At 40.6% G+C, this 12,154-nt stretch overlaps 1 protein-coding gene across 7 annotated transcripts in view; it reads right to left on the reverse strand.

The window, feature by feature from the left end:
- The window catches only part of CEP78 (centrosomal protein 78), a 38,120-nt gene continuing 25,966 nt past the window's right edge, over positions 1–12,154 (reverse strand). For 6 of the 7 annotated variants that reach the window (XM_053302566.1, XM_053302568.1, XM_053302569.1 and 3 more), the window contains exons 10-17: positions 10,652–10,669; positions 8,359–8,491; positions 7,502–7,547; positions 7,055–7,195; positions 5,389–5,466; positions 2,920–3,086; positions 1,931–2,084; positions 1–824 (exon numbers count right to left, since the gene is read on the reverse strand). In XM_053302566.1, the coding sequence (XP_053158541.1) occupies positions 324–824; positions 1,931–2,084; positions 2,920–3,086; positions 5,389–5,466; positions 7,055–7,195; positions 7,502–7,547; positions 8,359–8,491; positions 10,652–10,669 (1,238 nt within the window). In that variant the 3' untranslated portion in view covers positions 1–323. The remainder of the gene's footprint in view (positions 825–1,930; positions 2,085–2,919; positions 3,087–5,388; positions 5,467–7,054; positions 7,196–7,501; positions 7,548–8,358; positions 8,492–10,651; positions 10,670–12,154) is intronic. The other variant, XM_053302571.1, reaches the window with a different exon arrangement.

A 12,154-nucleotide genomic window follows, 5' to 3' on the forward strand; every position in this document is an offset into this window, starting at 1 on the left:
TAAAAAGCCACCCACAGTCTATTTTATTCACTCAGAGCTGATTTATTAAAAAACCTTTACTTGCATTAGAATTGCACGAGGATAATTTGGATTAGATCCTTTATAAAAGCCATATAAAACATACAAAGCACAATCAGCTGTTTTGGATACTGCCAGCAAATTCTTACTGCCAGCAAATTCTTGCTAAGTTTTACCTAGCAAGTGCACAGACACAGAGATCCCAAGAACGCAGGTTGTTGCATAATCACATTTTCCTCTCAGAGATCCGTGCACTGAATGGATTCTCAGCAAACCTATTCTTTAACCACCAGAAACAGAAGTTCTCACAGGGTTGACTTAGAATGGATGCTTTCTTGTATTTCAGAATCTGACCCCATTGTGTCATTTCTAGAAGGGTCAGTATCTCCTCTAGCAGCAAAGCTTGTAGAATGGGGAAGTCTTTTTGAAGAAAGTTTACTATTTTCACTACCACGGGCACTGAATTTGCTACTATTCCCACTATACAGATTTACACTGGGATCAGAATGTGAATGGTGACTATTAGCTGGCTCTCTAATAGAAAACTCCTTTGCTTCCAAATCCACAGGTTGGCTGCTCTTCTCAGAAGATGCAGCCTGGCTGTTTTTGGATGCATTTTCTTCCATTCTCCAGTTTTCAATTTTACTTTCAATGTCTTGCCATAAACTTTGCTGGAATGGAACAGTGACCTGAAGTTCTTGTACTTCTCCTGCAGCAGACAGTGCATTATGAGCAGGCAAGACTTGAAATGGAGTCAAGTTAGACTGGAAACTGACAAAATTGGGAAGAGAAACTGATCCAGCAATCTAGGAAGAAAAGAGAAAAGTCAAAGTAGCTGAATCTTAACAATATTGAATATACAGTTGCACTAGATTTATAGATCCAACCAAGATTTTGAAAATAATTGCTCTCCACAGTATACGGCATCCCATATATGCTCAGAGATGGTCATGACTAGGGATGTTCACGGAACTGGCGGGGTAACACCTTTGAGGATTGGGGAGGATGCAGTTAACCCCCCCCACCCTGCCCCACGTTTCTCCCACCAACATGCTGCTACTCACTTCCGGACCAAAGAGGGGATGGGGCAGCAGGGAGGTACTCTGCTGCCCTGCTGGTCAAGTTTTCAATGGAGCACCAGCGGGGGGTGGCCCGGGGTGGGGAGTACACCCTCCCCTATCCGTAAAAGGTGTCCCTGCCCTCATATTTGAACGTGGGGTTCCGAACCTGTTCAGCGTTCTATAAATAGAATGCCAAACAGGTTCGTGCAAATCCCTAGCTACGACATCCTTGTTGCTTCTCCACGTCATTTTTAAAAAAGAGAGAGAGATAGCTTGGAAGCTTGAATGGATGAGCAAAGTCTTTCAGAACACACATAGGCAACTAGTAATTCCTTCTGATATTTTCTTCTTTTGGTGGCTTATTTAGTCATTCAACTATTTGTGGAGTTCATAAAATAAATCCTTTGTCCTTATGATTCTGCTGCCACCAGCTCCTAACATTTAGAAACAGTAACCCTTTTAAACTCCCCATGATAGAATGAGATAGGCCTCAGGCATAGAAAGGAATCAAAGACAGAAGGCTTTGATTCATATTTTAAACTGAAAGATAGTAAGTTTTAATTTGTAAATATACCATTTATAATAAAAGGAAAACTAAAGATTATGAGAAAAATATTTAGATGCCTGTTTCAAAGGAGCAGTGGCTAGAACACTGACTTAGGTCACTCCCTAGATTAATCTCAATTGCCAATTTCCCTAGTAGTGATGGCAAAGAAGAACATAACATGGGGGCAAGGGGGGCCATGAAAAAGGATCTTGTAGGTAAAGCAGAAAGGAAGTGATTAGAAGGAACACACCTTGCTGCCTGTTAAAAATTCATGATGCATTATTCCACACCTCACCACACTTACTTTATGATTCTGCATGTGTTCTTGTCTTTCTTCCTCAAATGATTTCTCCCTTTGTGTTATAGCAGGTTTACTTAGAGTAGAAGTCATTTGGGGATGGCGCAACAAGCCAAAATCTGATTGGTCTATACCAGCCATTTGTGCAAGCTGTCCAAGTCTGCAAGATAGGAGACACAATGTGCTGCATTTAGCATACTGTAAGTCAATGCAAGGAGGATCTATACAAGTCAAAATCAGACTAGAAAAATGAACAGGTGATCTTCCCAGCTTACACGTGGCTACAATTACAGTTACTAAGTTAACTTTGCTTCCTGTATCCTGACAGAACTGCAGAATCACAGGGCAAAGTTAAAAGTGGGATGTCAGTTTATTTCCTACAGTAAATACTTCTTTAGAGGATTTAGGAAGAGGTTCAAATGTGTGATCGATATCTTCCAATTCATCTTAATCTCAACTCTAGGGCAACGCTCTAAGGCTTTCATGACTCTGCCAGTGGAGCAGTGGTATCTGTAGCCCCTTGTGGCAGTCCACTTCTGTCAGTGTGACCATCTTGTGCTACAAAATATTTCCCCCAGCCCACTGCCTTTTGGGAGCGTAAAATAATCCCCGGGCTCTCTAATGCACTGACTGCATCAAGAGCAATTTTATCTTTTAAACATGATAGCCTGGATCCCAAGAACCATGAGCTGAGTCACTAGCATTTTTCTACAAATGCTTGCTCAGACGTTTGTGCAGATGTATATTCAGTGCAATAATAGGGAGCTTCTTTCATTGTTCTCATGCTTCCACAAAATGTTTTACATATTGTTATACATCTTATTTGGATTTAATTTCAATGTTCTTGTGCAATGATCTAGTGCAAGGTATATCATATGCAGAACACTGGGATCCAACCATATACATACACACACAATTTATTTATAAATAGAATCTCTCAACTCTGGACCAGATTCAGTGGTTTAGAACAGTGAAAAATATAGTGTATCTCTTACCCAGCATCTTTAAGAAGATCTAAAAAAGCATGAAACTTTTGGAAAGAGCTCTCAATACTACCCAAAACTCCTTCATCTTCCAGAATTGTGCTGGCTACTGACTGTGCTTGAAGAATCTCTGATAGTGAATAGTTTAGATTCCGTAATCGAGTGTTTTCTGCTTCCAGCTACAAGAGACCATAAAGAAAACTTGCTTTAATACTGAAAATATGTCTTTGTAAATACTATTAGCAATAAAATGTAATCACTTTAATATATAAATATCTCCAATACTATAGTTTCACAAGACTGTTACAATGTTCCATCATCCCCCCAGTAGCATATTGTGCCTTAAATACTAGGAATAATTATAAACTGGACAGCTCTAACACTTGCGGGCAGGGAAAGGGAGTGAAGTCCTGTTGGTAAGATAAAGTCCATAAGCCAATCCACCTGCTGAGGGACTCATTTGCAGATCTGCAGTTCTGGAAAAAAGCCTTGAATGGTCAAAAATGGCTAAATGGCTAGTTTACACTGCTTATCACTAGACTGAGAAAAAGAGCTGTCTAAGCACATACGTTCTCTCTCAACATTGTGGTACCCAGATCAAACAGAATAAAAGTAGTATTCTATGTGTTTACAAAGCCTTTTCTAGGAGGTTTGTATGCCTGTGCGAATTTCGAGTTCTTTAAATGCTACCCTAAAGTAAAGTTGTGTTGACTCCAGGCGACCACAGAGCCATGTGGTTTTCTTTGGTAAAATACAGGTGGTGTTTACCATTGCCATCTCCCACACAGTATGAGATGATGCCTTTCAGCATCTTCCTATATTGCTGTTGCCCGATATAGGTGTTTCCCATCGTCTGGGAAACATACGAGTGGGGATTCAAACCAGCAACCTCTTGCTCCCTCCCTAGGCAAGTTGCTTCCCTGCTGCACCATTAGGTGGCTCATTTGTGGGGGGGAATAAAAGGAGAAGCAGTTATTTTAGTATTCACCACTTGTATTTTGTAGTTACACAAGTCTAAATGATTCAGGATTGGAAACATCACTGAGAGAAGAGGCATTTAACCACAGGCTCCAGCGCATAAGGCTGAAAGTCATGGTGTGAGAGGCTAAAGAATGGGACTTAAACTAGTTCAGACTCCTTTGGCTTTTCTGTGCAGCCTCTTTAGCTAGCTAGTTATCTTGATTGTATATCTAGAGCAAGAGCCTGAAGAATTACTAGGCAACTTGGGAGGCCACATAAGCCATCAACTTGCCAGTTGCAGGTTTCAAATATGGCCCTCTGTGCAGCTGCTGCCACTCCCAAATATTATGCATCCATTTAAACAGAGGCTATATTACAAAGATGAAGATCAAAGGCTTGGAACTGAAAATGACTTACACTCTATGTGACTGACTGGAGGCGGGGGAGGGCTATCACATTTCTCTGCATTCCACCCTCAGTGTAAAGATATTCTGAGATCTCTCTCTCTCTCTCTCCGATTGCCTTAGGACACCCCACTCCTTCATAATAGTCTGCCAGCAGTTGAAGACTGAGCTAGAGTTAGTAGCCGGTCGCAGAAACTACCTGAATAAACCCTAGAACTGTTTGTGTTTAGAATTCCTGACACAGCACAGTCAGAGTCTACAGCACCCAGCTCTAGACAAAACAGTATATGGCAAATGTTAATGAAGACCATGGCATACAGTATCAGAATTACTGTACATTGGCACATGGAGAAGAGTTTGCAGGTACCTCTCTAGACTTCTAAGTATTTTTAAGCATTTAAGAAAGAGAAATAGGAATTTGGGAGCTGGGGAAAGGGAAGCAAAGGAATACACTCAAGAAGAAAAAAGTAGCTAACTAACCAATATTGAATTTTACCTTAGTTCAGCTGTTAGGCAGGTCCTTAGCTAAGGGAATATTAATCATTGTAGCATCTCCATTGGACATCAGATTAGAGTTGGAAAGTAGTGACAATTTTTTGAGGCTAGGCTCAGGTATTTATATGAACTAAATACAGGGAAAACTCTCCCCTTTTCCAAAGCTGGACAGCTATTCAGTCCACTGTGAAAGCCTGGCACATCTCTGATGCACCTCTGAGCAATTCAAATTTAGGATTTCCCTTCCAAATGTAAGGATCCTCCTAAATTGGTCTTGATTTACGTGACTAAAGGTGGGTCTTGACTGGATTGGTTTGCATTTTGTGAAAAAGATTAAGGATAGACCTGAATTGCTGAATCCATTCAGCCATCTTAATCCATTAAGAGTGCTCTGGGTGGTGCTCTTGAACTGAGATCTGGAGTACCACACTATCTATATGGCTTCATAGTGCCCTTATGGCTTTAACACTAACAAATTGTGTATGCTTTGTTGAACTCAATCGAAACACCCTTCAGACCTAGTTAATTCGAAGTAATGCTTATGAGAGGAAAAGGTGGAAATATTTAATATGGGACAGGTTAGCTGATCTTAAAACATGCTAGGAAAGCAAATTAATGCTACCTCCATTATTCGTTCTTCAGCATTAACCCTTGCTTTTTGCTCTTCTTTTAATCTTAACTGACATTCTTCATAATCCATCTGTCAAAGAAACATTACCTTGAGTTACTTGCAAATATTCTATGGGCACCATACTCACATAATATTATTTGGGGGGCTGGATTAGAAACTGAGTTTTGAAGATGTGGTACAGAAAGTATGTTGCCATAAGAGTTAACATCAAATATTAAGTCATACCAATTAAACACTAGCACTGTGCACTTTGGTAAAGTTGGATTTCCAACTTTGGAAATCCCAGCCCACACCTCCAGGATACAGCAGTGCCCTGGGTAGTGTGGCAGTGAGTGGGAGAAGCTCTGAGCAGAACTACCATCCCTAGATGTCTGCACACCACACAAGTTTCCCTGCATCACTCCCTGCATATCCCAAGAATCACTGTGCCACCCAGATACCCCCATGCCACTGCTGGGTGGACAGTTATAGGGGCCCCACCACCCCCACACTACCAAGGGCACTTGCCCTGCATTCTGCTGCCTCCTGGTGGTGCAGGCAGGGATTTCCAATGTTGGAAATCCAACTTTACCAAAGCACAGAGTCCCACTAAACATTATTGCCATGATGTTATAAAGAGCAGTCCCTTATACATTTGTAAAATAGTAATCTCTTACCAATCTTACGTAAATTCTCCAATGCATTCCAATTACTTTCAGGATCAATATTCTAAGTACTATTATGTTATAATCTTGATTTCTTTTTATAGAACTTCTCTATAGTTTTAAGTCTTTCAAGCAATTTCAATTCCCCCTAGTAGACCATGATTGAAAAAAGCATTCAAATTGTAAGAGAAGAGGCTATCATCCAAAGTACAGCACTCTGGAAAGAAAGTATAGAGAATAGCTTCAAAAGGAACACAGCCGTTTAAGAGCATATGTTTTGCACAAAGTCCCAGATTAACCCCCGGTGTTCAGTTTTTAAAAAAAATCTCAGGAATCAGGGCTGGGAAAGCTCTCTGCCAGGGACCATGCAAAGCTCTTATCAGAAAAGACAGTGCATGGCTAAATGGACCAATGGTCCAACTTCACATAAAACAACTGCATATGTTCACAACTGCTCAGATTGAATGTAATTAGGTTTTTTTCAAATCTAGTTCCTGCAAATATAACAGCTGGGGCTCTGATCTCATGGAAATATGTCCCAAACTACAGCATCTCTCACATCACCTGGTCAGCCATGATGACTTCAAGATACATAACATGCTCAAACTGAATAATTCTCGCAACCTTAAAAGTACCCAAATTATGAGTGACCAAGGTAACTGCATGTGCAGCCAGGGCACACTTTAGTTTTTACCACTGCAGCTCCAGGTCAATGAATCAAGCTGCCCTTCTTTTAAAAGCTGCTTACTTCACTGGAGCAACAAAAACTAAGTAGAATCCAAGATGTTTACTTGTCTGTACTGATTTGGACTACAGCCTATCTCTGCAGTTAATTTCTATACTTTTAAAAGACATGTATTAGAGAAGTGTTGGTCTTTTAAAAAAAGAATGTATCAAAAGTTACATGGTATTGGAGTGATTTATAGACTAAATAGCTTAGTACCATGTACTAAAATGGGATACTTGTATTATATATGTTTTGTTTTTAAAAAATAAGATTACAGCATTCATACCTGTAAGTGATGGCATTGTTTTAATTCAATTATTTCTGAAGACTTTGCAACATCAGATTCACAAATATCATCTATGACACCGTCTGTTTCATTTTCAGATGTAGAAGCACTTTCTACAGTAACTTTTACAGGAATACCAGCCTGTATACAGGAAATAAACACAGGAGGATTATACAGTTACATCTAATTATATAGTACTAAACATCTCATTTTACAAATTAATTCTATAATGTTGATGAATGTTTCAATTAGATATTTTCCTCTAAAGTTAGCATTCTTCCACAAAAGTCAAGATCAGACTGTGCTTGTTACTGAATGACTTATTTAAATAATAATCCCCCTTAGCTAGATTAAGGAAAAATATTTACAATCATACACTGTCTCTCACAAAACCAATGATAAGCTTTCCATTTGTTTTCAAGAACCAGGTAGACCTAATAATAGTACCTGAATTTGCAGTGGCAACTCATGGATTCTGTTTGCAGATGAAGCCCTTTAAAAAAAGAAGAAGAAGAAAAAGGTTAAATATATGCTTTTTAGTAACAAGCACTTCCAGGGTCAAGCCTCAGGTATAACTCTGTGAATAGTTCAATAGCCCAAAAACTATATCCAAGCCCCCTCCCCCCATGTTTCCTAATTCCCCCTCCATGGGGAATTACCAATAGTGGGTAGATATTAAACTCATTTTATTCGCTACCTGTGCTGTACTTTCCTCCCACATCTATCTATCTATAGAACTGAATACTCCTAGTCAGAGATAAGAGTTCAAATGACACAACAAGAAGTATATGCTGCTTTCCCCAATCCCACGTAAAGCGATACAAAATGTACTAGCGGTGTTCCTATGATAAGTAGAATATTACTTTCCTTATCATCTACATTTCATTACAAGGACAGACTCTAGGACCGAAAACAAGAACCCTGTTACACTCATGAGTGATCAAGAACATCCATACTAGCACCCTAGTGATTCAGTATCAAGAGTTCTTTCTATCCCAGATATGAGTCAAACTTTAAAAAATAAAGATACATTAATTTTGGCATCTACAGAAACTATAGAAATGCAGGTCATTCAGTAGCTTAAAAACAAACAAGCTATTGAAAAGAACTCAGATGTGGAAGCCATTCAGTTTTATTTATTTCATTTTATTTCTTAGCAACTCACCTTCAGGATGAGTTTGTAAGTGTTCATTTCTGAAATGTAGTTTAAAGTATGACTTCAGAGAAAACCTACACTAGTGTTACCAAAAACGTATTTGACACTCCTACATGATTATTTTCTCACTGTCTTAAATATACATTACCTGTGCTGTTTAGCACGCTCTGCAGTACGCCAAGGCAGGAAGCCACGTGCCCCTGGGGGCAATGGCTTTGGAGCATAACCATCTTGATCACATGAAGACTTACCAGGACTTATGGACTTTTTTGATGCAAGTCCTGTATCAAGAAAGGCCAATACAAACACAGGAAAAAAACGTTTTAGAATTTCCAAGTCTTAGAAGTGGATGGAATTGAGATTCTGCTCTGAACTGAAAGCAAGATGTAACATGCCAATCTAAAATAGTGGTCCCCAAACTTTAATGGGTAGCATCTCTCAGACAATTAAGTATCCCAATAAAATAAACAAACCACCACTCTTCCTGCAACAAGTTTGTTTAACCAAAGAGTGCATGAGTGGAGGGGTGGGGCCTGGCCAATGAGAACTACAAGGTACTTGCAAGAAAGCCCTCCAAGTACACAAACCACAATTTGGGAACCACTGATTCTAGGAAAGAAGTGCAGTTGAATGTACTCAGAAATAATTTTCATTACACAAACAGTAAGGTATGTTTTACAACTGATGTATTCCAGACAGTCCTTAAAGATGATGCAAACATTTTGAGCAGATGCATTCTGAGTAGTTACCTCACATTTATTTATTTATTATTTCATTTTTTATTTATTTTACACATTTCTATACCGCCCAAAACTTATGTCTCTGGGCGGTTCACAACAGATAAAAACAGCATTAAAACATTAGTTAAAAACAAAAAGAAGAAATTGAAAACACAATTTAAAATTTTTTAAAAACAATGCTCTAAAACAACATTAAAAACAATTAAAAAAATTTTTTTGGAGGTGTCACCAAGCTGAAAAGTCACAAACACATTGATGACAAGGGCAAGGAATAAGTTATCTTCCTTCCTATCACAGATTCATCAATATTTATATAACTTATTAGTTAATTGCCTTCATGGAAATCTTTTCATTCTCATCAACCTTCAATTGCCATGTGAAAGTGCATGATTGTTAATTATTATATTACAGAGGAGCAATGAATATCAAGACACATGAAGACAAACAGAAATGCATCAATGAGAGATACACTGCTGCAATTCACATGCTAGCTACTAGAGCATATTAGTACTGAATTTAAGAGAAATATTTACTAGCTTAACCTTTGCAGAGTTAAGCTAGTACTTAATTGCTCTCCTCACCTCCTGCCACAGCCACCCTCACCTCAGAGATCTCTCCACCCTCACCTGAGCTGTACTCCTGCTGCTCCTCCGTCCCGTTACTCCATTCCCCTCACCACGCTTGGTCGCGGCTGCAGCGTTGTGGCACCTTCTGGCCAAGCTACATCCCCCTATCCCCAGAGACCTCGCCACCCTCACCCGAGCCCCACTCCTGCTCCTCCCCACAGGAGCAGCAGCGGTTGACCGGGCCCTTCCTCGCTGCCACCACCGCCATGGCTGCTCATTCCCCTCAGGCCATCAGCAGGCCCAGGTCTGTCCCTTGCCTGCCTGCCTCTGCCAATGGCCTCGGTAGCCCTGAGCAGTAGCAGTGGTTGACAGGGCCCTTCCTTGCTGCTGCTGCCATGGCCACTCATTCCCCTCAGTCTGCTGACAGGCTCGGGCCCGTCCCTCGCCCTTCCTTCTTTCTCTTTCCCCCTCCCTTCCTTTTCTCCCTCTCTCCTCCACTCACTCTTCCCCTTTCTTTCTTCCCCTCCCTTTTCTTCCTTCCTTCCTAACAGATCTTGTTCATCTTGTTTCTTCATTTAATTCACACAACAGCAGCCTCCTCCTGAAGGGGCTCTTTCCTCCCTCATGGCCCATCTCTTCACATACCCCTGCCCCCTATCCTTTATAGACAGATTGACAGATTCCTCTCCACTACAATCAAGAATAGCTTCCAACCAGTAACAGTTGCATTCCAACTGACCTTAACCATCACAGGCTCCTCCTCCCTATCTGCATATGGAATCCCCATTGCCCAATCACCATGGTGCTTCTGCTCGCGAACCCTCCCAAGAGCTGCCACACACGGGATTAGCCATGGGTATGCCTTAGAGAATATGTGTGTGTGTAGATATAGATATATTAGCCTTAAAAGAAGTTTAGTTTTCCAGCGGGATTCAACATGTTTAACTCAAAGTCCCACCAAGTTGAATAGGACTTATTTCCTAATAAGTGTGCTCAAGGTTGAGATTGTGCAGCTCAATTCTGTTCATGTTTTTTGGAAAGTAATTTCACTGAATTTGGCAGGCATACTCCCAAGGTATACATATACTGAAGCCTTAGTCTAAACATCTCAGATAGTACTACTGTATATACTTACCTCTGTGTCTCCAAATTACTGAAGCAGAAGTAGGAAAAATTGCCAAATGCATGAAAAAAGCAAGGCTAGGCATTTCAGATACTTAAACTTATATAAACATCTTTGGCATTAGACTGACTCACTCACCCATGAGTTAACAAAATTGTTAAGCTGCTTCCGTATCAACTAGAAAGCTCACATTTAAAACATACTAGTTGAAAGAACAACCCAGTTGCTAGAAAAGCATGAAAATAGGACTTTGTCTAGTGGGGCATAACTCAGGACATTAAGTCTACTGCATGAGGCCAGTACTCCAGTACAGGTCAAGCGAAACCACCCATAAATGGAATGCTGGACTTCAGTAGCATTTCCCCATCAAATGTTTAAATTGCGTTTGGATTGTGAGTGAGGAGATAGTAAACCCGGACTTCCAAAAAGCTTCTGACAAAGTTCTTCATCAAAGGCTTTTGAGTCAACCTAAGAGTCTTGGGGTAAGGGGACAGGTTCATTTATGGATTGGTAACTGGTTGAAGGACAAGCAACAGAGGGTACAAATAAATGGAGGGAAGTAAGAAGTGTGGGATCTGTACTGGGAAAAGTGTTTTTTAATTTATTTGAGAATGATCTAAAAATTTGAGTCAGCAGCCAAGTGGACAAGTGTGCAGATGACACTAATTATTTAGGGTAGTGAAATCCAAAACTCATTGTGAGGAGCTCCAAAAGGATCTCTGCAAACTGGGTGAGTGGGCAACAAATATTTTAAGTATTTAGTTTCTTTTCTGACTTATTTAAACCCTCAGATCAAGACAAACCCTCAGATCAGGACAAACTAGTTAAGGTATTGGTTTTTTTAAAAAACACTTTGAAAATAGGACTGAAAAGTATATTAGAACTTTGACAGATATTTTGGTTCTCTTTTTTGGACAGTCAGGTTCTTCGAATGCAAGCCAAGAGAACATTAGAACAGCCCTGCTGGATCAGGCCCAGGGCCCATCTAGTCCAGCATCCTGTTTTGCACAGTGGCTCACCAGATGCCGCTTGAAACCACAGGCAGGAGTTGAGGGAGTTGAAGAGTGGTACTGAATCTCTCAACTGGTTGAGTTAAACCGATAGATTTATATGCAAACAGTACCTTCAGCATGAAAGCTTAAGAACAGCCCAGTCAGAAGGTAACTATTCTTTGAGAGTTATTTACTAAGCCTCCACATATCCCAATCAGTGCCATCCTGAGCAGCACTAGTGCTAGCCATCTTCTGCCTCCTCTTCCTCCTCCACGAAAGTCCTGAGCCCATCGAAAAGCCATTTGAGGATCAAGGACTCTCGCTAATGGCACAGGATGTAATGTGGATGGCTTCAGGGGAGGAAAGAGTCCTAGGAAACCAGGTGGCATCTCTGTCCAGTTCTCAGGGACTCTGTGGTTGTATTCCCCTCCCCTGCAGACCCTCCCCGCCACATCCCCATGTCATTGCAGAGGTTTCCTTGACCCTCAAACAGCATTGCACCCATCTACAAAGTGACTGAGAA

This window comes from Hemicordylus capensis, chromosome 2, assembly GCF_027244095.1.
Source record: "Hemicordylus capensis ecotype Gifberg chromosome 2, rHemCap1.1.pri, whole genome shotgun sequence".
Lineage (NCBI taxonomy): Eukaryota > Metazoa > Chordata > Lepidosauria > Squamata > Cordylidae > Hemicordylus > Hemicordylus capensis.